This window comes from Nicotiana attenuata, chromosome 7 (assembly GCF_001879085.1).
Source record: "Nicotiana attenuata strain UT chromosome 7, NIATTr2, whole genome shotgun sequence".
Taxonomy (NCBI): Eukaryota; Viridiplantae; Streptophyta; class Magnoliopsida; order Solanales; family Solanaceae; genus Nicotiana; species Nicotiana attenuata.
The window spans coordinates 68,949-93,953 of NC_031995.1; the positions used below are offsets into that span (position 1 = coordinate 68,949).

General features: G+C 39.3%; 3 protein-coding genes across 7 annotated transcripts; 2 read left to right on the plus strand and 1 right to left on the minus strand.

Annotated features, from left to right (window-relative positions):
• On the plus strand, positions 1,708 to 14,190 carry LOC109228458 (histone-lysine N-methyltransferase ATXR3). The gene is made up of 20 exons (XM_019393544.1): positions 1,708 to 1,935; positions 2,127 to 4,664; positions 4,787 to 4,843; positions 5,302 to 6,435; positions 6,874 to 7,235; positions 7,571 to 8,104; positions 8,184 to 8,284; positions 9,457 to 10,507; positions 10,606 to 10,677; positions 10,827 to 10,937; positions 11,027 to 11,127; positions 11,260 to 11,359; positions 11,466 to 11,561; positions 11,777 to 11,944; positions 12,026 to 12,151; positions 12,257 to 12,310; positions 12,399 to 12,646; positions 12,729 to 12,837; positions 12,929 to 13,231; positions 13,710 to 14,190. Exons 2-20 carry the CDS (start codon positions 2,294 to 2,296, stop codon positions 13,884 to 13,886), a joined length of 7,275 nt encoding a protein of 2,424 aa, XP_019249089.1. The 5' UTR covers positions 1,708 to 1,935; positions 2,127 to 2,293; the 3' UTR covers positions 13,887 to 14,190.
• LOC109230382 (transcription factor bHLH117) lies at positions 14,784 to 16,419 on the plus strand. Its single transcript, XM_019395888.1, has one exon. The coding sequence runs from the start codon at positions 15,022 to 15,024 to the stop codon at positions 16,105 to 16,107; it is 1,086 nt and encodes a 361-aa protein (XP_019251433.1). The 5' UTR covers positions 14,784 to 15,021; the 3' UTR covers positions 16,108 to 16,419.
• Positions 17,205 to 21,116, minus strand: LOC109228459. 5 transcript variants are annotated; one of them, XR_002068383.1, is made up of 4 exons: positions 20,136 to 20,492; positions 18,672 to 18,946; positions 17,473 to 17,580; positions 17,205 to 17,383 (listed from the first exon to the last, which is right to left on the minus strand). XR_002068383.1 is itself a non-coding variant. In XM_019393547.1 (4 exons), the coding sequence occupies exons 3-4, from the start codon at positions 18,922 to 18,924 to the stop codon at positions 17,546 to 17,548; spliced, it is 288 nt and encodes a 95-aa protein (XP_019249092.1). In that variant the 5' UTR covers positions 18,925 to 18,946; positions 20,136 to 20,184; positions 20,962 to 21,116; the 3' UTR covers positions 17,207 to 17,545. The 5 variants fall into 5 exon arrangements, 4 of the variants coding, with proteins under 4 accessions (XP_019249092.1, XP_019249091.1, XP_019249093.1 ...); XM_019393547.1 differs by adding an exon at positions 20,962 to 21,116 and having other exon boundaries at positions 17,207 to 17,580; positions 20,136 to 20,184; XM_019393546.1 differs by lacking the exon at positions 20,136 to 20,492 and adding an exon at positions 20,962 to 21,116 and having other exon boundaries at positions 17,207 to 17,580.

Genomic DNA, 25,005 nt, shown 5'->3' on the forward strand with positions numbered 1-25,005 from the left:
TACTGTTAATTCCTAACATTAAGGGTAAACAAAAGCTTATCTATTGAAACGGACAACAATAATGACAACATATCCAATACTCCATAATCTTAATTCCTACATAATGAGATATGAGAAGGTTAATGCAAGAGCGTACGCAGAAAAATTTATATGTGGTGTCGAAAATTATAGAATAATAGAATTAATAACTTTAATTATCATACTTCTAGATAAGAAATAGTTTTTAGTCTGTTAGTTTTGTTGAGTTTTAAATTATTGAAGGTCTTGAGTTTAATTCCACTTCATCACAACTTTTAACCACAGAGATACTCTCAAATATTTGCAAAAAAAGATGTGCTAGTTGAGGTTTGAATCTCTAACTTGTTAGAGAAAAATTAAGCACATAACTAACACACCAAAAGATAATTTATGTCAAGTAATGTCATTTTTTTCTACTTATTTATTTCCTCACATTATTAATACATATATTTAGTAAAAAAATTTGACGAAGCGGTGTTGCGTGACACTACTTCAATAAATGTGCATCCGCCCCGGAGTTAGTGTGTATGCAGATCTTACTTGTACCTAATGGAGGTAGAGAGATTGTTTTCAATAGATCCCCGGTTCAAGAAAAGTATAAGCTCAATAGTAATGAAAAAGAAAAACGATATTGTAGAAGCCACGAGAACGAAATAATAACAACAACAAGCTATTAGAGGAAATTATCTTTAATTTATTTCCTTTTTATCATTAATCTGCTTAGATTGATTCCCAGAAAAAAAAAAAAAAACTACAGAATAGATCAGTTGAGAATTGAGCATAATTCTCATTTGTCAGTAGACTCACTAATCTTATGTCTTTGGTCACAAAGAAATCCTACAATTTTGGGGAGCGCGGGATCCCAATAATAAACTTTGAGACTCCCTCCAACTTTGAGATATTTCCCTCCAAGTTAAGCGCCAAAAGACGTTTTTACCCACTCTGGTCTGCTTTTACCAAAATGTCCCTGAAACCCTTTCTTTTTTATTTCTCAAGATCAACGAATGTTAAAATAACTGACCCCAAAAAACCCTCCACTTAAAACATCAAAAAGAAGAAATAAGTGTTGTACTTTTTGCCGGAGTCAACTGGCCAAAATATTTAACTTTCTAAAGATCCAAGATTCAATATTTTTGCTACTTCCATTTATAACAAAACTAGAAAACGAAAAAATATTCTTTTCTTCGGTCATTGAGGATTTAAAATAGTTTGGACATTGATGTTGAAAAAGTACTCCTTTAAAATTTAAAAACATTATTTGAAATTGATCAATTGTGTATTAATATGAATACTACTGAGAAGAAAAATCAAAATTTGTGAAGAATAATCATTGTTTCCTTTAAAAAACTTTTTAAACAAATATTTCAAATTGAAATACTGAAACTAGCGTTTTGAAACATCAAATATGGCCAAAGGGCTTGCGTCAAACCAATTGCAAAATAAAAATTTGGAAAATAAACCGAAAGAAGAAGAAGTTGTGCATTACCACTTCAAGTATGAATCTGTTACCAGTAGCGCCTTCATAATAATACGAAGCACAAAAGAGGAAAATCAACGTAAATACAGACCAGAGGTTTCTTCTCAGGTCAAAAGCCCACCTTATACCAATAAAGCCCGAATCAGAAAATTCTTGGAAATAAAAAAAAAAAAAGAAATTATATATCTACACATACAGTGAAAGAGAGAGAAAGAAATAAATAAGAAGGCGAAATATAGAGATTCGTCATCTGCTAGGAGTATTTCTATTTTTCTTTCTTTCTCTCTGCGAAATCAACAATTCCATTCGATCCCCGCGCTTCCTCCTCTCTACACAATCAAACCTCAAAGCTTGTTAATTCAACTCTTCGATTCGATTCGGAGCTTTGTCTAGGCTCTGCTTTTCGATCTCTCAACTCAGCTCTCTCCCAATTTCAACTGGTATGTTCTTCACATTCTAAACCCTAACTTTCTGTTTTTTTTTTCTTTGATTTTATCTTTCAATTTTTATTCAATCACAACTCTACGTACTGTTCTTTCAAAACACTACATTCTATTTTTGTTCTTAATTTGATGGATTTACGTTGATTCTTCGATATTTTAATATTTTTTTGTTGTTTGTGGATTTCTAGGGTTTTTTCACCTGCGGAGATTGGAATTGTGCAAGTTGAATTTACTTGAATTTGTTTGGGAGCAGCATGAGCATAGACAACCCTGGCGAAGAAAAAGATTATTAGGGTTTCGTTCTGGCGACTGTATTGCGGTTTTGGCGGTGGGATAGAGAAGCTCTGAGCTTTCCATGGGCGATGGAGGCGTTGCATGTTTGCCTATACAACAGCATATTATGGAGCGTTTCTCAGTTTGTGGAGGCAAGAGTAAGAACAGCAGCAGCAGCAACTTCAGTACTCCATCAGCAAATTCTACTTCAAAAACTGTGAGGAAGAAGATGAATGGTAAGATGGTGAAGACGAAGAAAGAGAAAGGAGTAAACTTGAGTTCCAAGAGTAGTGGTATTAATAAAGAAATTGAGTGTAATGGTGACGTTGGTAAAGATGAAGTCGAGGAAGGTGAGTTGGGTACTTTACCTGTTGAGAACGGAGAATTTGTTCCTCCTGAGAAGCCTTTTTCTCGAAAATACGAGATAAAGAGTGAAATTGAGAAGGGGGAGAGTGCATCTGATGTTAAAAGGGGCGATTTTGTCAAAGGAAGGTGGCGCAAGGGGGAATGGGAGAAAGGTGACTATATTTCTAACAGAAAAGGGGAGCTTGATAAGAATGATCCCGGGTATGAACCAGGTGAATTTGTACCTGATAGGTGGCGGAAAGGTGATGGGGCAGCTGCAAGAGATGATTTTAACTATAACAGAACACGCAGGCATGAATTTTCCAAGGATAAGGGTTGGAAGGGGGACCTTGAATGGACAACGCCACCTTTTGCCAAGGACAAAGGATGGAGAAACGACCGTGAATGGACGCCACCTTCTGCCAAGGACAAAGGATGGAGAAATGATCGTGAATGGACGCCACCTTCGGCTAAGAACAAAGGATGGAGAAATGATCATGAATGGACGCCACCTTCGGCCAAGGACAAAGGATGGAGAAATGATCGTGAATGGACGCCACCTTCTTCAGGCAAGCATTCTGGGGAGAAAGATGTTGGTAATAGAAGTGGTGGAATTCAGCATGTGAAAAGGTTATCTAGATATGAACCTAGCATCCCAGAAAGGAATCCAAGGATTAGTTCCAAGATTGTGGGAGAAGAAGGCTCTTCCAAGATTGAACTGAAGAATGGCAATGCAAGAGAATACTTTTCAGCTAATAGGTTGAAACGGCATGGTACTGATTCAGATAAAAGTGACCGTAAGTACCGAGGTGAGTATGATGACTTCTCTAGTTCAAAAAGCAGGAAACTTTCTGATGATGGAAGTCGAGCTGTATACGCGGCAGAGCATGGTTTGCGGCGCTCTACTGAGAAGTTGCACAGGAATGCCCCTTCTAACCGGGGCATTCCATCTGACAGGTATTCTTCCAGGCATTATGAGACATCTAAAGGTTCTTATGACAGACATAATAGCAGTCCTCGTCATTTGGAGAGGTCCCCACGTGACCGGGCCCGCCATCTTGATAACTGGGATCGGAGCCCAGCCCGCCATCTTGATAACTGGGATAGGAGCCCAGCCCGCCGAGAAAAGTCTCCCTATGACCGAGGCCGTCACCTTGATCACAGTCGCTCTCCTTATGACCGGAGCCGTCATTATGATCACAGAAGCCGGAGTCCTAGTTATTCAGAGTGGTCCCCACAAGATCAAGGCCGCCACCATCATCGGAGGGACAGGACACCAAACTTCGTGGAGCGGTCCCCACTTGATCGGAGTAGGAATGTTTATCATCGAGACAGTGGTCGGAAAAGTGGACCAAGTGATAGAAGGGAAAATCAATTTGAAGGCAAACAGCATGAAGGAAAGTGCAGCAGCCAAAAGGATGTCAGTGTGAAAGATCAAATTGTTAAGGATTCTGAGGTTAGAAGCTGTCCTGAAAATAGTAACTGCTCAATTGTTAAAAGTGGCAATCATCCGGTAAACAATGAAGGTCTGCCTCAATGTCCTGCAGTGAATACCTTGGAGCTTCCACAGGAAAATGGAGCTGTTGAGGAGGTGGCTTCTATGGAAGAAGACATGGATATATGCAATACCCCACCACATGTTTCAACTGTGGCAGAAGGAGCCACCGGAAAGTGGTATTACCTTGATCAGTTTGGTGTGGAACAGGGGCCTTCCAGATTATGCAAGCTGAAGTCACTGGCGGAAGAAGGATATATTGTGTCTGACCACTTTGTCAGACACGCAGATAGTGACAGGTGGGTTACTGTTGAGAATGCAGTTTCCCCGATGGCAACTGTAAGTTTCCCATCAGTTGTTTCAGATGTTGTTACACAGTTGGTGAGCCCTCCCGAGGCTCCTGGTAATGTCTTGGCAGATAGTGGTGATCTAGCTCAACTCGATGATCTGGCACGTGAGGATAACTTTACCCCTTTGTCAGAGATTGTATCATGTCACGCAGATAGTTTGGCTGCATCTGAGCCTTCAGACGAACATCATATTGATGAGAGAGTAGGGGCACTATTAGAGGGATTTTCTGTAATTCCAGGCAGGGAACTTGAGATTATTGGTGGTGAGTAACTTGTTCCAAGAATTCTCTCTCTTTTCACAGCAAGGCTTAAGTTTTTTTTCTTTTCTTATAACACTTAATTTTTTTTTCTTTTTCTTTTTCTTTTTTGCAATTCTCTGCTGCAGAAGTGCTGCAAATGACCTTCGAGCATGTGGAGTGGGAGAAATGGGGAAGTGCTGAAGGTAAGTGGTTCTTTTGTTTCTATTTCAACTCTTATCTTCTGGGTGATGGATGAAGGTGTATTGTTCTCCCGTGTTCTCGATATAGGAAGTTATTTGTCATCTTTTAATGAAGCTTCGGTGTAGGAGTATCTAGCTCGTGGGGCATTCAAAAATACGTCAGTAATATGATAAATATCTTTGTTGGATAAAAGACTCGTTATATACATTCTTTCTGGTTTCTGTATCAAACCTTGGGTTATGCAGTTGGTTTATTTTGTTTCTAACTGTGTTTTCATATCTCGAGTTTGGTTTTTCCATGACTGGTAGCTTTAACATGACATTTTCTTTATATGCTTTTGGATTGCTTTAACCGCATGCGGTAAAGTTCTATTATTTTGTGTGCATAGGCTGTATAGTTTATTTCTATCTTGTTGGTAAGGAACTTTATGATTAAGTATGTATTGGTTTCTCTTATGTAGGTGAACACTGTGTTCAAAGTTCTGATGAGTGCTTGTTTAGTTCGGAGGCGCTGAAGGAATCCGCAGAACCAAGGACCAGTGTACCGTCATCCTGTGACAGGGAAAATGATTTAAGCTGCAGTGACACTGCTGAATTGTTTTCTGGTCTGTGGTCATGCAAGGGTGGGGATTGGAAAAGAAATGACGAAGGTACACAAGATAAGGTCTGGAAAAAGAAGCTTGTTCTTAATGATGGCTATCCTCTATGCCTCATGTCAAAATCTGGAATTGAAGACCCGAGATGGCTGCAGAAAGATGAATTGTATTATCCATCACACAGCAGAAGGCTTGATCTCCCATCATGGGCTTTTCTCTCTCCGGATGAGTTGAATGATAGTAATGTTGTCGGAAGACCCAGTCAACCTAAACCTCCAGTGTTAAGGGGTATTAAAGGAATGATGCTTCCAGTGATCAGGATAAATGCATGTGTAGTTAAGGAGCATGGGTCATTTGTATCTGAGCCTCGCACTAAAGTTAGAGGTAAGGATAGGCATCCTCAGAGGTCATCACGACCGTATGTGGCGACAGGTGATACTAAGAGGTTGTCAGAAGAAGGCATGTATCACTCGAAAAGCAGGCAGGACCAAGAATCACATGGTTCCCGTAAGAGCAGCACACCCTTAAATATTCCGAAGGACCGTATTTGCTCAGCAGATGAGTTACAATTACATTTAGGTGAGTGGTACTACCTTGATGGTGCTGGGCATGAAAGAGGGCCTTTCTCGTTGATTGAGTTGCAGGTATTGGTTGATCAAGGTGTTATACCAGAAAATAGCAGTGCGTTCAGAAAGGTGGATAAGATCTGGGTCCCAGTTGCTTCAAGTGCAAAGACATCTGATCTTTCAAAGATGTGCCAAACACCTAGTGAGACTCTTGGAGCTTCTGTGTCAGAGTTGTCGAGTTCTCTACAAAGTGCACCTGGTGGTGTTCCCTGCACATTCCAAGGCATACACCCTCAGTTTATTGGGTATACCCGAGGAAAGCTTCACGAGTTGGTAATGAAATCTTACAAGAGTAGGGAACTTGCGGCTGCTATTAATGAGGTCCTAGATCCCTGGATAAATGCAAGACAACCAAAGAAAGAGAGCAATCCAGGTATGTGGTCCATGCTCTGGAAGATTCCCTTGTTTGCTTTCATTGTGAAGTGATTGGTTCTCTATAATGTCTAACTCATATACCCACTTTCTGTTACAACTTTGTTGCATGTATGGGCTGCTTCTTTCCTCAATTTCCTTGGACCTCCTCCTCTCCTTCCTTCATGTCCTTGTATGCATTTGTGATTTGAAAGAAATCTATTTTTGTTCCTAATTAGTAATTATGTCAAAAAGTCACAGAGCCTACCTGGATTCAGAATAAGACATGCTTGTGCGATTCACAAATTATATTCTAATGGCAGTTACATATTCTTTATAATGTGGCCTATTGTGACACAGAAGACTCTGATTACTGAACTAATTCTTCTTTCTCTGTCTGTTTTTCCCCCCCTCTCTTTGTATGTTGCTTCTGATTCTCGTAAGTATCTCTACCTGACAGATTTCCGTGCCAGCAAAAAGGCAAGGTTTCATGGAAGTGAAGAAGAGTATGAAATGGAAGAGGACATATCAGGATTCCAGAATGATGAATGCCAATTTGATGACTTATGTGGTGATGAAACTTTCAATAGAGAAACCATTACCAAACCTGGAATCGAAAGTGGAAGCTGGGGTCTACTGGATGGTCGTGTGCTTGCACGGATCTTTCATTTCCTTAAAGCTGATGTTAAATCTCTTGCTTATGCTGCTTTGACTTGTAAGCATTGGAGATCCACAGTAAAGATTTACAAGGGTATCTCAAGTCAGGTTGACCTGCGATCTGTTGCTTCCAGTTGCACTGATTCCATGATGCTGAAAATAATGGTATGCTTTTGCTTTCATGGCATTGGACTGCTCATCTCTTCTCCTACTAGCTCCCTAACAACAACACCAACAAATCTAGTGTAATCCCACAAGTGGGGTTTGGGCAGGGTAGTGCGTGCGCAGCCTTATCCCTTCCTTGTGAAGGTAGAGAGGCTGTTTCCGATAGACCCTCGGCTCAGTAAAGATGGAAAAGAAGCAGTAGCAACAAGCATTAAGAAAGTAGCTCCTACTAGTTCCCTAATTGGAAATTTTGTAAGGAAGTAGAAACTTGTCAAGAAATTATGATTCCTTCAAGAGTAACACATTTTTTGTTTTTTTTTCCCGTCATTTTGCAGAATGGTTACAACAAAGAAAAGATAACTTCCTTGGTTTTGCGTGACTGTACCGGCATAACTCCCAGAGTGCTTGAGGATGTTCTTCATTCATTCCCTTGTTTATCCTATATAGATATTAGAGGTTGCAGCCAACTTGAAGATGCTGCTGTTAAGTTTCCAAATGTTAACTGGATTAGGAGCAGGAGCTCAAATTTGAAAGTAAAGAGCCTCAAGAACATTTCTGATAAAACTTCATCATCCTATAGAACTTTTAATAGTCAGGAGAATCAGATGGATGATTCAATTGGACTGAGGGACTATTTGGAAAATTCAGAAAAGAGAGAGTCTGCCAACCAGTTGTTCCGCCGAAGCTTGTATAAACGTGCGAAGGTTTTTGACGCTCGAAAGTCCTCCTCCATTCTGTCTAGGGATGCCCAATTGAGGCATTTGGCAATGAGAAAATCGAGAAATGGTTTCAAGAGGATGAAAGAATTTCTCGCTTCAAGTCTAAGGGAGATAATGAAGGAAAATACTTTTGAGTTTTTTGTTCCAAAGGTACTATTATATCCTTTTTGCTTAGCTGCTTTAAAATACTGTTTGAGATGCTTCTAAACCTTGACCACCTTTCCCTTAGGTTCGAGGAATTGAGGAGAAAATCAAAAGCGGATATTATGCTAGTCGTGGCTTGAGCTCTGCCAAAGAGGATATAAGTCGAATGTGCCGGGATGCACTAAAGTAAGTTTCATATTACAATTTGTGTATGATTTTTTAGCGTCACTGGGTCTTTGCAATAGCTGCATTGTGAATTTTCTTGTTTGGGAGAAATATGCATATTTGGTCCCTCTATTATATCCTACTTGTACCTTTGATTCCTCTACTCAATCAATCAGTCAACTACGACTCTCAATCCCTAACGAGTTGGGATCAACTGTATTAATCCTCTCTCAATTGTTCCCAAATTAACTCCAGGAAACTGTGTCAATTTAGTCGAATAATAAACAAAACTAGCTAAATTCTAGTAACTTCGTCAACCTGTGACCAATAGTGATTGCCTTTTCAAAAGAGGCATATTTGTGTTTAGGTCTCTTTTTTAGGGAATAGTATGTTCCTAAAGGAGTATGGATCTGATAAAATCACTATTCCCTGTTAAAGATGAGACCTAAAAGATGAAATACTCCTATAGACAATGGATCACATTCGTCATGAGTCCTGGGTTTACGGAACCATTAAAGCTTTGTTTCTTTAGGATTTAAGTGACGGCATACTCTTATGAAGGCTAAATGTGCAACGAGGGACTAAAAGTGCAAATGAGGGACAACAAATGCCGCAAAGCTGGATGGGTTTAGTAAGTAAGATTTATTGAGCACCAAGGAAGTGCTAGTACGTACATCAAAACGACTTTCATTTCCTTCAGACAATTGAGGAACCTAGAAAGTCGTCAAAAGTATTTACATCAGTCAATCTTGATGTTACACCTAGAGTACAGAAAAACATCTGAAATTTATTCCCTCCATCCTGACCAGAAATGCATAGAGGGACAGTGTTCCTACCGTCTTTAAGCTGCTTCTTCATTCTCTGCCTGTACCAACTGGTTATAGCCACTGCCAATATTGCTCGATGTATCCAGTGCACCCCAAGCACATTAACGAACAGAGTGACATGTTCCATGTTCTAGGGGATGCTTAGTCTTCCACAATGCTTTCCAAGGCTAAAACTGCATTTTTCTGTTTTAGGTTTTGCGCTTTCCCTCTTTTTGGCTGATGCATGAAGGGTGGTTATGGAGGGATCACATACTAGAATTGTTAATATTTATGGGAAAATTGTTCTGTTATTGGTTGGCACTATTGTTCTATTTTAACATAATTTCTGATAATTTTTATTGATATTTTACAAATGCTGCGGCTCAGATCTAAAAACCGTGGTGATGCCAAAGACATGAATCACATTATTGCATCATTTATCCGTCTTGCTACTAGTTTGGAAGAAGGTCCCAAGCCATTTTGTACAAGAGATGAGATGATGAAGACTTGGAAAGATGAGTCACCTCCAGGTTTCTCTTCTAGTACAACAAAGTACAAAAAGAATCCTGCTAGAATGTATGAAAAGAAATACTTCAGCAGAAGCAATGGATCTTCCTATGTCAATGGTGTTTCTGACTATGGAGAGTTTGCCAGTGACCGAGAAATAAAAAGACGTTTATCCAAGTTGAGTGTAAAATCCTTAGATTCAGGAAGCGAAACATCTGATGATCTTGGCAGATCTTCTGGTGATACCACAAGTGATAGCGAGAGTACTGCTTCAGAGACAGAAAGTGACTTGGATTTAAGATCAGAATGTGGAACTGCAGAATCAAAAGAAACTTATTTCACTCCAGATGATGGGTTTGATTCTTTGGCTGATGATCGCGAATGGGGTGCTCGCATGACAAAGGCCAGCCTGGTTCCTCCGGTAACAAGGAAATATGAAGTCATTGATCATTATGTTATTGTCGCCGATGAGAAAGAAGTGAAAAGAAAGATGCTGGTTTCTTTGCCGGAGGATTATGCTGAGAAGCTTAGTGCACAGAAGAATGGCACTGAGGAGTCTGATATGGAAATTCCTGAAGTGAAGGATTATAAACCAAGGAAAATGCTTGGAGATGAGGTGATTGAGCAGGAAGTCTATGGTATTGATCCATACACTCATAATCTTCTTCTCGATTCCATGCCAGATGAATCGGATTGGTCTCTCCTGGACAAGCATTTGTTTATTGAAGATGTGCTCCTTCGTACTCTTAACAAGCAAGTTAGGCGCTTCACTGGCAGTCACACACCAATGATGTATCCTCTGAAGCCTGTTTTCGAAGAGATTCTGGAAAGTGCAGACGAAAATCAGGACAAGAGAACTGTACGGTTATGCCAATTCATCCTGAAGGCCATTGATACTCGTGCGGAGGACAATTATGTTGCCTATAGAAAGGTGAGGATAACAATTACTAGTAGTTATCATTTTTACATTTTGGGCCTTTTACTAAATGCTCATCCTTTCTTCCAACATTTGATGGATGTGTCCGTCAGGGTCTTGGGGTTGTGTGCAACAAAGAAGGTGGCTTCAGTGAGGAGGATTTTGTCGTCGAATTCTTGGGGGAGGTAAGAACAAAATGTTTAATTCTTGATTATATTTATACCTACACATTCCTCCAGCTTTTCTGAATATCCTTTTACTTAATGATGCTTTGAGAAGTGATCATACATTCTGAAAGATGACCTGAATTCATCTCTCTTAACGAGACATACAGGTTTATCCTGCTTGGAAGTGGTTTGAAAAGCAAGATGGAATTCGCTCCTTGCAGAGGAATAACAATGATCCTGCACCAGAATTTTACAATATATATCTTGAGAGGCCAAAGGTATCATTGGTTGATATGGAGGGTTTATTCTTTTCTCTTTTTATCTTCAAACGTTTTTCTCTAACCCTATTAATAATTTCTCTTGTTAGGGTGATGCTGATGGGTATGATCTAGTTGTTGTTGATGCAATGCACAAAGCAAACTATGCTAGTCGAATTTGTCACTCTTGCAGACCTAATTGTGAAGCAAAGTAAGTTTTGTCCTTCGCTCTAGTATTATGGTTTCCCTTAAGAGGTGTTGTGTGTGTATATATGTGTTTTATGTATTATCCCTCTTTATTTCCCCGTACTGTAGTGATACTTATGTACCTTTTTGTGAGCAGAGTAACAGCTGTTGATGGTCAGTATCAGATTGGAATTTATAGTGTACGTCCAATTGCATATGGTGAAGAGGTCACTTTTGATTACAACTCTGTTACAGAGGTGAGTTTTTAGAATGTGTTAAGGATCTGTTTAGCTTGAAGGTAGAGCCTTTTTCTTTTCTCTTTTGTGGATAATTTGTGTTAAATGATGATGTTTCATGCTACAGAGTAAAGAAGAGTATGAAGCTTCCGTCTGTTTATGCGGCAGCCAGGTCTGCCGTGGAAGTTACCTGAATCTTACAGGCGAAGGGGCCTTCCTGAAGGTACATTCTCCATCTTAATTTTAATGAACTATCTCGGTCTAGGCAGCTCCTTAAGCTCTTACTGAGGTTTTTGGTGGTTTAGAATTTTCACTTTTTGTGCTTAACGTTGTTTGCTTTAATCATTATGATCGACGCCTGTTGTTCCAGTGCTATCACATTTGTTGGATTCAGTTTTTCATGCCTTTTCAGCAGTGCCACTTCTTGTCTGTCTGTAGGTGCTCCAGGAGTACCATGGGTTACTTGACCGACACCAGCTGATGCTAGAGGCATGTGAAGTGAATTCAGTTTCTGAAGAAGATTACATTGATCTTGGTAAAGCTGGACTTGGAAGTTGTTTGCTTGCTGGTTTGCCAAATTGGTTGATTGCTTATTCAGCTCGTTTGGTATGCTTTTGCTCCGAATTGACTATGGATTACCATTGTATCATCTCTGTGCATTTTCTGAATTATCTATTGTTGTTGAAGGTGAGATTTATCAATTTTGAGAGGACGAAACTTCCTGATGAGATACTTAAGCATAATTTAGAAGAGAAGAAGAAATACTTTTCAGATATTTGTTTGGAAGTAGAGAAGAACGAATCTGAGATTCAGGTAAGGATGCTGTCAGCTGGAGTTTTATACTTGGTTTATATTCCCTTCTCCATCTGCACGTGCGAAGGTTTCTTTTCTTTGTATAATCTTTCTTGAATGATACAGGCTGAGGGTGTTTACAACCAAAGGCTTCAGAACTTGGCTCTGACACTTGACAAGGTTTGTCTTTCTCCTTTTTGACCAAGTCTATTTTTCTTGTTTAGAGAATGGCCGAGTGAAATCTAAGAGTTGCTGGGTGCTTTGGCAGGTGCGTTATGTAATGAGATGCGTTTTCGGTGACCCGGAAAAAGCTCCCCCTCCTCTTGAGAGGCTCAGTTCGGAAGAAGCTGTTTCTTTTATCTGGAGAGGAGAGGGGTCTCTTGTTGAGGAGCTTCTTCAATGCGTGGCTCCTCATTTGGAAGATAGTATGCTAAGTGATCTCAAGGCCAAGATTCGAGCTCATGATCCATCCAGGTCGGATGATCTTGAGACGGGCCTTCGAAAATCTTTAATATGGTGAGTGGTGTCAACCATGGTATCCTAGCTATGTACTTTTTATCAAAAAACAATTTTCTTGACTTGCTGTTTCTTGTTCTAGGTTAAGAGATGAGGTCCGAGATCTTCCATGTACATACAAATGTCGACATGACGCTGCTGCTGACTTGATTCATTTATATGCTTACACAAAGTGTTTTTTTAGAATACGAGTATGTGCTTTATCCTATCGGAACTTCTTTTGCATATCATCTTCACTGGACATTGTGTTGGTTTTGACCTGTATATCTTCTCTCTTTGCAGGAATACAAGACTGTAACTTCACCTCCTGTATATATAAGTCCTTTAGACCTGGGACCCAAATATGCTGATAAGCTGGGGCCTGGTGTTCACGAGTATCGCAAGACATATGGCGAGAACTATTGCTTAGGACAGCTGATTTATTGGTATAACCAAGCAAATGCAGATCCAGATAATTGCCTTTTCAGGGCGAGCAGGGGTTGCTTGTCTTTACCTGAAGCTGGCTCTTTTTATGCTAAAGTCCAGAAGCCGTCCCGCCAACGTGTTTACGGCCCAAGGACTGTGAAGTTCATGTTATCTAGAATGGTAAGCTTTATATTAATTTCAGCAGAGCATCCTCTCTATTTTGTGTATTGTGTATTGCTAAGAAACCTACGGGTGGATATGCCAGAAGAAAAATGCAAAAGAAACGGACAGCTAGACGTATATGTTTTAGTAGGTGAATGCCTTCTGATCATAATATGCCTAACATCCTTTTGGAGTACTCTAGAATATCAGTGTGTCCTGGTTGTTGGTTGCTATGCTGTTTTAGGTTTTGCTCTTCTTTCTTGGTGTGAATTTTCTTACCAAAGTCTCTCATTGTTTATCTCGGCAAAAGTCTAGCATGCAACCTAAATTTAGTAGGCAACATGAAGCAACCAGTGAATATTTGTTATTAGTAGGAAGTTATGCTACTTGCTTTTAAGTGGAAATGATATGCTTGAAGTGTAGCTTCAGTCATTTCAACAGTTCAATTATTATACTAGGTTGCTTCCACTTAACGCGAGTTATATTCTTTTGCCAGGAGAAGCAGCCCCAGAGACCATGGCCAAAAGACCGGATATGGTCATATAAGAGTAGTCCCAAAGTATTTGGCAGTCCTATGATGGATGCTTTTTTAAACAAGGCTCCACTAGAAAGGGAAATGGTACATTGGCTGAAGCATAGACCTGCAATCTTTCAGGCCATGTGGGATAGATGAAATTTTGCAGGCATCAGGAGAGCAGCATTAGAATGCCTGTTGTGTAGGATACTGATTCCTTAGAGAAAAGTGTTCGACTTGTTAGTATCAACTCCTCTTCCTATTGGAATGGGGAATAGGTGATAGCTTGGAGTCCCTGATTTCTTATGTTTTTTCCTCACTTGATTCTTATGTATAGTTTTATTCGTCTTTCATTCTTGAGCAGTTTTGTAACATGTAATTCATTATGTGGAAATGAAAATTAGTGAATGAGTTAGTTCCTAATCTTTAATTAGATGGAAATGGCTAAATCAACTTTGTTGTCTGCTGGACGTGTATATTTTAGTGTAAGCTACGTGGGTAAGTGACACAAACGAAGAGAATCCACTCAACTTCATACTAATTACTAACCCCTATGGGTAAGCTGTATGTTATCCTTTTAGGTGAAATAATTTGGTTCTTTTGTGTTAAAATTTTTTGTCAATTCTTGCTAAAATCTCTTAAAAGGTGGCATAGACCCAAAACCTCACCCCCCCCCCCTCCTCCCAACCCACGTACACAGCTCACAAGGATAACGCTAATTTTTATAGTGTCCAGTCGTCAGAAATCGTATTTGCCAGATCCAGGTCCTGTTAAACAGTACTTTCTACAGTGACGTGTACCCGAATCCCAACATAATCATTCCTTTTCCTTTTTTCTGTTTACTTCAATATATATTTTAACCCTCCACTTCTGTGAACAAAATCCCTTTCTTTCTTGTCCTTATCCAGATGAGCTAACATCGGATGAGGGTTTTCCCATACTATGGCACGAGCCAACCGCAGGCCTTCATTTCCACCGTTGGATCAAAGTCCATCTAACGGCCAATAAATAACCCGCCAAACAATTGTAAAAAGAAAAGAAATTCAAATGAAACGGCATAGTACAATTAGAGAGAGACTCAACAGTAATCACAGCTACTTGTCGGTTATATACCTCTATTTCTCTCCCGCCACGTGTCCCTTAAACCCTCTCAGCAAAAATATATAGATGCAGAATCACAGATACTATCATTTTATAGAATCATCTCTTTCGTTTCCCCCCGTGTAAGTTTGTTGTGTGCGTGTAAGTTTGTTGTGTGCGTGTAAGTTTGTTGTGTGCGTGTTTTCTGTGAGCTATGGAGAGAAAACCTCTACTTCAACCGGAGTTCAATGCCGGAGAAGCGCTTCTGCCACTTATGGCGTCTGATGAAGCCTTCATCAATGGCTTGTACAACGGCCTGAGCTATCAGTCCGTTTTGAGTTTGAGCCTCGACCACTACAATCACGGCGAAGAAGTGAAGCCTCTCTCACTTTCATATTTTCAACCTTCTCTCGCAAAGGATATGCCATACGCCGCTGCTGCTTCTCAAATGCAGCAAAGTTCGGCGGCTTTTGATTTCTCTACTACTCGAGATTTTCCATGGGTTAAGGAGACGGAGAATATTCTCGATGCTGATCAAAAGCTGAAATTACCGAAGCTGGAACCAGTAACGGATAATCTTCAGTTGTATCCGTACAGTAACAACGAGATATTTTTGAATGAGCCGCCGTTCAACTACTTCTCCAACGGTATCTCCGACGACAGCGGCTTAGGCTACGGCCGTCTTCCAGATCTCCGTTGCCTCGAAATGCCAAACTATTTGGATTTTCACCTCGGTGACTCATCGTCCACTGTAAACGGCGTCGAACCGGTGTCTGTTAATTCACAAGTACTAATGAGTAACCAGCTCAGTACCATGCCAAAAAGCTGCAAGCAGTCTGCTTATGGTTCATCTACAACTCGAATACGAAGACAGAAGCTAAGCGAGAAAACACGATCTCTGGAGAAGCTGTTGCCATGGGACAAAAAAATGGATACGGCGACAATGCTAGGAGAGGCGTACAAATACGTCAAGTTCCTACAGGCGCAGGTTAGAGTGTTACAGAGCATGCCTGTGCTGGTAGAAGGAGGTGCTTCGTCGTCTTCCTCTGGTTCCGAGGACAGAAATGGAAAATCCAGCTATGTGAACGAAGTGAAGGCGAATAGCTTTTATGGGCCATTGGCGAGGCTGAATAGGCAGCAGCTTTTACAGGTGGTACTGAACTCGCCTGTGGCTCAGACGTATCTGTACTCCAAAGGCTGCTGTGTTTACTCGGCTGAACAGCTGCTTCAGCTCAGGAAAATTGCTCAGAGGGACGCTTTGTACCGCCAAACGCTGTTTTACTCCGGCATGTTCTCTTAAGCCAGACCATTCCCCAGGTGCTCAAATTTGGAAATTAAACTGATCCTTTTTTTTCTTTTTTTGGAAAGAAAGTGATTAGTATAGCCTACAGGAGTAAAGGGAAAACCCGTAGATGAGTGAGAAATTAGGAACTACATTGAATAGGAATCATCAGTTGTTTGGAAAGGGAAGTAGTGTTAGGATCAGTAGACTAGTAGTAATAGCTTTCAGTCTATTGTTCTCTTTTGCTAATCATTACATGTAAGCACGTGATAGGAATCACTTTTGGCAACTTATTCACCTTGATCTATTATATTGATTCTAAACCCTCAACCCCAACATGGTAGATGAGACCGGCTATTTTGGCATCGGTTCAAAAACGACTCCAATTTTAGCATGAAAATTGAAAAGGATACTAGTAAGATGGGAATATCTTTCTCGAAGATAATAACTAGTCATAATAACTACTACTATTCAACATATGTTGCATACCACCTCCCTCCAAAAGAGAATAAAGAGGAAACTATTATTATATGGAAAAAAGCAAACCCAATTATCTTAATTGTGTTTTTATGTAATTTCTAAATACGTTGTATGCAGTTCAAAAAATGTTGTTTTGTGGACTAGTGTTTCGTTTTATATGTAATGTTTAAATATAATATATTATAATATATAATTTCAAAGTTGATGTTCGAATTGACACTAAAATCAGACTCGCGTACCCGAATATCATTTATCAAACGAGACAGACGGAGCATGAAGTTACCATTTCCTTCAAGATCAGTATTTGCCGCGTGGCCTCTTTAAATAATATTGTAGCAGAAAAAAAATAAAGGGAAAAGAATGAACAGTTGTAGTCGTTAAAAACATAAAATTTGGCAAGGAAACCTCTATTGATTACATTAATGTTCGATTAATCCACTATCCACAGGTAATATTACTATCCATTGTTCAGTAAAAGCAGAAGAAGTAGAATTCTTAGGTTAGGCCATTTGCAGGTCAATTAGTTTTTTGGCCCTTTATAAACTTTTACACGTAAACACGTAAGAGATCTGTTTTTTACATATAAAAATTTAAGAAGGCCATTCTCTTAAATTTAAAATTGTAAAGGGATATAATGTACAAATAACACGGCCATTTACCTGATGTCTCTATTTTCAAATATTAAGCCATTATGGCGTTATATAACTTAATGTTTCAGTAGAATTTGCAAATTCCGACACAATTCCCCTGAAATACACAACAATACTAAGCTTCTTCACTGAACGTGCTGCTTCAATTAAGCTCATCATCTCTCCTGAAATATATTGTTACAAAATTGGTTTGAATGCAAAAGAAAGATTAATAATCATGTACTAATGGATTCAAAATTCAGCTTGTCCGAACCACGTTTACTCCTTTGCACGAAAGAGCATTTGAAAAGGTTAAGAGTAGAAACTGCTGAGGAAAAATCCAGCATTCATTTGTCAAACTCCCAAATGACTCCTCCATCCTCTGCGATCAGAGAGCAAATCAACTTAAAGACAAACCAACAAATAGAGGAAAAGAGAAAATTACTGTAAAGGGCAGCACGGTGCAAAAAGATTCCACGTTCACATGTTCAGGGAAGGGCTGCACCCCATATGATTGGAAAATACAAGATAAATCAAACAAATGATGTGCTGCACTAGAAAAGGTTTCTGAGTGTCCATGGGACCCAATTGAGTGTCTTCTCTACTATTGTCAGGCAGTTTTTTTAAATTAAAACGCCATATAAGTGGAGTTGGCTGCTGGGGAAAACATTAACAAATATGATTTCCTTGATTATTAGACAAGGATAGACACTTGTAAGCAAATGTTCTCAAATATTCAAGCATGGATCACCAAAAACGTGTAGAATGATGGATGGGCAGTAAAGCATAAGGCAGGAGAATAACTAGCAAGGAACCAATAACCGCATTTCAGGGAAAGACGGATCGTAATGTAATCAAACAGTTAAAAGTATGATAATAACTAGGAGTACTTTCTTTGAATACTTGTTAACAGAGGTATGCTCAATCAGAGTAAGCCCTAATGCTTTCTTGTTGGAAGTAAGATTACTGATTTTGTGGGAGAAAAATTGGAGTGTAATTGATGCAACGGTGATGTGCCTGGAGAACTGCTCTGAGTTCAGGATATGCTGTTAATTTTACACTTTTGCCTTTGGCACCCCACAAGGGCTTTTTGAGGGAGATTATTTCCATATAGTCGGTGTGAGTCATTCTCAATTGGACGAGAAGAGAAGTACAGAGTAGACAGCATTTACGGCGTCCAAACAAATTAACAGCCAAATCTGAATAATTGAGCAGTATCCTCAAGTATTTTGATATAACCTAGAGAAGGATTATATGCATTACAACATAACACATGTATTCTGGGAACCCCAAGATGGCTCGTTAAAAGACTCTATATGCTATCAATAAGAATGGACAAATAGCACCTTATAATTTGCCTTCAAACAGAGCTCAGGCTTTCCATGCTACTGACGTATGCTCAAATACTAAAACTGGAAACTGATGACATATACACGATTCAGTCTATTTCGAATTATAGTAGTAAGTGATTACCTTTTATCTTCTTGTTGATCCATACTTCAAGCAGCATTCCTGCACCAACACCAGCAGCAATAAATGACCCGTAAAAGGCGATGTTGTATGGTAAGGATCTTCGTGGAAGAAAATAATACTCAGGAACTTGTCGAATTTTTTTAGGTAGCCGTTTCTTCACAGCTGGTCCAATACCAGATTCATTACTTTCTGTTCCACCCAGAGTTTTCCAGTCCATCTCTTTCATTGAGTCTTTTGGCTGTTCGGCACGCATTACAGGACCCTAGCCTAGTACCCTGTTTATAAATGAAAAAACAAAAAGGTTTCAGAAAGATTAGAGCCTAAATTTGAAATGCATTCGCTCATACAACATCATTTTGGTTTTTCATTTTGAAGATGGCTGAACAGTTTTAGGATAACTTTTTTTTTTATGACGATGGTGTTGGGGCCAGCTGGAGCTAACCGAGGACATGACCCTTGATAGGAGGGTGTGGAGGTTGAGTATTAGGGTAGAAGATTAGTAGGTAGTCGAGCGTTTCCCTGTGTCTTCCTTAGTTCAATAGTATTAGTGTAGTTTGGTATCCCTTTTATTCTTAGTTTTCTATTACCACATATTTTGCACTGTTGTTACTTGCCTTCCGTACACCCTTAGTTTGTTATCATTTCATATCTTGTACTGTTATTATTGACTATTAGTGCTTCTTTCATACTCTCTTTTACTTTCTTGGGTTTTGTTTTCTAAATACTTTGTATTGATATTACTTGCTATAAGTGCTTCTTCCATCCTTTCTTTAGCCGAGGGTCTATCGGAAATAGTCTCTCAGCCCTTCCAAGGTAGGGGTGAGACTGCGTACATCCTACCCTCCCAGACTCCACTTGTAGGATTACACTGGGTTGTTGTTGTTGTTGTTTGTTGGTGTTGGGGCCAGCTTATGTGCACATCGATTATTCCACCGGATACTCTCCCTCCCACCAGCATAAGTATCAAGTGACTCTACTCACAAACACGCTTAGGCATATGGGAAGAACTCACCTAGTCTCTTTTTCCTCCACCGAGATTTAACTTGAGACCTCATGGTTCTCCTCCCACTTCACTTACCACTAGGCCACACCTTTGGGTTAGTTTGTAAGCTAACTTACTACAATTAAGGCACGTAACGCCACCTATTCAGTGTTTATGAATGACAGCAGGAAACTCGTTTCATGGAAATGAAATTATGTTCCTAAATGATCCGTATATTTTGACGGTAAGCGAGTCTTGGGTTGTAAACCTTGTCCTGTTATTATTTTAAGCTCATTGATTCAGATTAGTGAATCAGCTTTAACCAAAAATCTGGATCTCCAAGCCACAAGACAAAGTGAACAAAAATAAAGTCGAGTAACTTCATTTATCAACATATAAGCTTGCCCCCTATATTAAATGGATAAAAGAGAAAAGTAGAAGTGGTTGATTCAGTGTAGCTAGCAAGAAAAATAGCATCATACTGTTGCTCCTTTCAGTTATACTCATTTGCTTCCTTCTGAACATCCTACTCTGAAAGCCCAAATTCAATCAAAGCTTCTGTTAGCATTGGAAAATGATCAAGTCCCACCCGTATAAAAGTTAACATAATAGGGTTTTCAATTCTTACTAATTCTAGCAGTAAGTCTTTACAAAATATTTCAACTGTAGAAATCAAGAATTACAGTTGGACAAATGACATGAAATGGAATTATAATCAACAGTGTCCTTTGAAATTATTGACGAGGACTAACTATGCGAATCCATAAGCGAAAGAAAAGAAAAGTTAAGTAAGACAAATTTTTTTAATCTATGCATTAGAAGAAAAAGGGATTAGGGTTTTTGAACAACTTACAGCTCGATTTCAATCAAAGACGGAAAATGCGAGGAGGAGAACAGAGCAGTTTTGCTCGCGAGGTCGACTAAAAATAAACTGGCAATAAGGAACAGTAAAGGAAAATAGGAGCCTGCGACAAGGAAATTACACAATTGTGTCTTCCATAAACATAAAAAACAACTTCACAATAATCTCAAGACTTGTAATGAAATTCGACCTTTTATTTTTTCTTTAGTTTTCCCCAATTTGTCCTACACATATAGTATTCTTCTGCGCAGTTAGTATTCTTCCTCTTTCATATCCATCAATAAATTATACCGAAAGTTGAACTACGAATGAAGAATTCAGATTGCTACGTATAAGCAAATCATAAATCAGAAGGGGAGATTTAGCTCTGATCAGCAATAGAAATAAGCGGAATAGAAAGTAAATGAGAAAACAAAATATATTGAATACGAACAGAAATTTGTTACCTGTGGCGCGCGAGTAGGAGGAAGAAGAAAGAAGTCGCAAGAAAGAGGAGGTTTATCAGGGCGGGAAAGGACGACAAGGAGCCCTAATTACTCGAATTGGCGGGCCAAAATCACTCGGATTTTGGGTCCGAATTTTGATCCGTTAACTCAACTGGTAGTCTGGTAGTAGTCCTTCGGTTTTCTCGTCTGATTATTGTTTAAGTTAGTACACAAATTATGGTGTAATTTAATATATTATAAAAAGTTATTTATTTTTAAAATTTATTTGTAATATTAATTTAAGTAATTTGATTATGTAAATATATCTTGTACTATCAATATACTTAACTTAAATGCTGATTTAAGAAAGACAATAGATTGTGAAGAAGTAATTCCAGTGTCAATTATGATGCTTCGTCTTTGGTTAACACTATTATATGAAAAGGACCCTATTATATGAAAAATACCTTGATTTAGAAATTGGAGGTTTACTTTACCTCAATTGCAGTGATATCTTTCTTTTAATTAGCCAATTTTAAACACGATGATAAAAAATGTTACAATATGAATGATATTGTTATGGAAATTTGGTAGCCTCGTAACTAATTCGACCAAATATAATTTTTGCTAATCCCTGTTAGAAATTGTAAATATAAAAATTACCATTTCAAATTAATTTACTTCCATCCCTTCAACCCTCCATGTTACACCTCAACCAGACATGGAGATAATATATTTGAAATATATGATGCAAAAATCCATGACACTAGTTAAAAAGTATGTTTCGTGCTCAATAAACTTGCGATTGATTTTCTCCTTATTGTGCGTTCATTTCCAAAAAATGAGAGATGCATATCTTTAATCATAAATAATAAAAATTTATTTAAATTCACGTGTAAGACGCACCGGTATAGGCCAAAATCTGCCCTAAGGAAATTTGGTGTAAAGCGGCACTAAGGAAAGAATCGGTCGAGGTCGACTAGGAAGCAGTGAGATTCGTGGCCGGGCTGTCAACAACGATCGAGATCGAGCACCAAGAACAGAATAATAACGGCTAGTTTTTGTAATAGGATCGTAAAGAAAATATTCTATTGAATATTCTCTGCACTTGTACTATTAGGATTTGTTAGAGATATGACTCATATGAATAGAAAAAGAGACAATAGCGTAGGATATGTAATATTCACTTGATAAAAATACTTTTTGAGAAGAAGATTCTCTCTCTAGCAAAGATACAAACTTTACCTTTTCATCAAGATTCTTACTCATATTATTCCATACTTTTTCATCGGATCCGAGAATAGTTCTAACATTCTAGGATTTGTCTGTCATTCATCATTGTCAGAAGGAGGAATCATCCACCTCATTCAGTATTAGGCGAATCATTGTACTTATATATATAAATTCCATTTATTACTTGATATTCCCCTATTATTGCACACATCTTTTGAAATATTAAATGTGCATTACTCTCAGTTTCTCACCGACTTTATCTTAATTTATCAATGAGGTTTCTGAAACAAAAGGTGAGGATATAACACCTAATGCCTCTCCCAGGCAAGGTAGGTCACCTCTTCCTCACGGCAGTATCGCAACATCCCGCGGTAAAGGAGCTTCCACGTCCGTGATGGAAGAGACGCCACTAGCAGTAAAAAAGGTCCTCGAGGCTTGGTTAACTGACACGCTAACCAGCATCCTCCACAAGCCCGCTCTAGATACAATTATAGAAAACGCAAGGACTTGTGTTACACCAACAACGGGCGAGCAGCATGGACCGTTTCCTCCCTCGATGACAGGTATTACTCACAACACTGTTAATAGTAGGGGTGTTCAAACCGAACCAGAAAACCGCACCAAACCGAAAAACCAAACCCGATTAAAAAACCCGACTAGGTTTGGTTTGACTTGGTTTGGTATTGAGTAAAAAAAACCGAACCAAACCGACATATAAATATATAAATTTTATTTATATTTTTAAGACTTTGTAGTGATTTTTCTTTAGAAAATGTAGAAATATTTGGGATCCTCTCATGTATTAACCTTGAAAGCGTAAATTAACGAAAAATTATTGTTAGACGGCTAAGAAAATAACTATCATGTGTTACTAAAAAATTTCTCCCATTAGAATATTTTAATAGATCATATGTTTGTTAATTTTTTCCATATTTACTAAACATATATTCACTTATCAAAGCTTTATCTATAATTTTAATAACGTAAGATTGAAATAATATTCATGTAACAAAAAAATCCGAAAACCCGAAAAACCCGACAAAACCGAACCAATCCAAAAAAGAGAGAGATGATTTGTGTCTTTTACCTGTATGGATCTCTGATGACGTCTTCTCTCCATTAACAGATTCGGAACCTTAGGCCTGTCAATTGCTATGCCGCCTTTGTTTATGCCCTTCATTTGTTGAGTGACCATGCATCAGGGCGGTGAGTAGCATCGCAGATGTGTGTTGTTCTCCTCGTATGCTGAATTATTCCCCATGGAGTTGGAAAATTTAATGACGTGGTAATATAATGCTAGGAAGGGGAGAGCCTCGCATGGCGTGATCCGATGGTCGCAATATTAATGGCGTTATATGTCGTTCCTGGTCCATGATAGGAATGTGGTTTCCAGAGTGACGCTGCAGCCAGACGGGGAGTGTGATTTCTCCAGATGTTCGTTCAACTGCATTGTTAATACTTGTTTTAGTGTGATGCAACGTGGCACTATTTTCCTCGAGTTTCATTTGTGCAAGTCCACGAGGGTGGATAATGCCAGCGCGCACACCCGTCGTCTACCAATAATGCATCTTTATGTCTGTATATAAAATTCAATAAAGTGATAACAGGGGGCATATTATGAGCGGAAACTAAACCGTGGGTATCTGACTTAACGAAGAATGATACTTTCTTCGAGTTTGCCATATCCGCTCGTGAGTGATCGACGCTGAGCTTTAATGGGTTGTGGTGAACTTTACGTTTTTTTATATAAAGCATCGTCGCCCGCCTCCGATGATCATTTAGATGGTTCGGGATTGGTGAGGGAGGTTTTTTGGCGGTCCCTAATCACTGTTCGTGTCTCTAGTCAAGTTGGTTCCTTCCTGGTGGCTCAGCTAATTCTTTGAGGCTTCCTTGTCGAACCATGTTTACGACCTCTTTGTCTTAAGGGCGATGCAGTCCTCAGTTTCTTTGCCCTCGTTCTTGGTGAAACTCGCAAAAGGCATCTGACTTTCTGGTGGTTGGATCTGACCTCTCTTTTGTGGCCAATTTACCTTTGGTCCGAGCTTCTCCAATGCGTAGACTATTTCTGAATGTGACACACAAAAATTGTGAGCGGATAAAAAGGGGGCATACCTCCTCGTTCTGGTGAGTCCCTGTCCTTGGTCTGGTGGGCCCTTTTTCATGGCGGGAAGGGGGTGAATGACGCTTTTGACATATAATAGATGACATTCTCGGTTGGGGTCGTCGAGCTATCGAGATTCCCTTCTGGTATCATTTCTTCGATCTTTCCTGGAATCGGCTTGGTAACTGAAGTCAATCATGAGTTGGCCCATTGAGGTCATCCTCGTCTGCTCTAAACCGGGCGCTCTAGGCGTTGTGTATTTCATCCAAGTAGTTGGGGGTACTTCATAATCTAGCTTAACAACTTTCTTGTCGCCTTTGAACCATTTCTGTTTAGCCATTCTGGAAAGCTGCGAACGGCCATTCCTTCTGATATGTTTGGTAAGGTCATTCTTGCTCGGTTGAATCGGGCGAGAAGTCTCTCAACCTTCTCCGGTAATTGTTTGATAGCGAATATATCTATTTCACCTCTCGCCTCTGCATTTTTGGCCCCCACGTGGGCCGTTACAACTTATCGGCTATCTTTTTTGAATGTTTCAATGGAGATGGCGCGGGAGCTGAAAATACCATGTTAATGCTCCTCCAATGAGGGTCTCGTCGCATTTTTTCAACAAATGTAGTATACTTGTTCCTTGGCGAGGTCGTTGCCTTTCACAGCGATGAACATAGTGAGTTACAATGGTCCTCGGGATCGATCGTATCATCATATATTTTTCAGGTAAAGCGGTATTT

Bases quoted from the DNA above. Each gene is read 5' to 3' on its own strand.
- LOC109228458 (XM_019393544.1), top strand. From the start codon at position 2,294: ATGGGCGATGGAGGCGTTGCATGTTTGCCTATACAACAGCATATTATG. The intron at 12,647-12,728 runs GTGAGTGGTGTC...TTCTTGTTCTAG, and splicing joins CTTCGAAAATCTTTAATATG to GTTAAGAGATGAGGTCCGAG. The intron at 12,838-12,928 runs GTATGTGCTTTA...CTCTCTTTGCAG, and splicing joins AGTGTTTTTTTAGAATACGA to GAATACAAGACTGTAACTTC.
- LOC109228459 (XM_019393546.1), bottom strand. From the start codon at position 18,924: ATGCGTGCCGAACAGCCAAAAGACTCAATGAAAGAGATGGACTGGAAA. The intron at 17,581-18,671 runs GTAATCACTTAC...CTCTGATCGCAG, and splicing joins GATCAACAAGAAGATAAAAG to AGGATGGAGGAGTCATTTGG.
- LOC109230382 (XM_019395888.1), top strand. From the start codon at position 15,022: ATGGAGAGAAAACCTCTACTTCAACCGGAGTTCAATGCCGGAGAAGCG.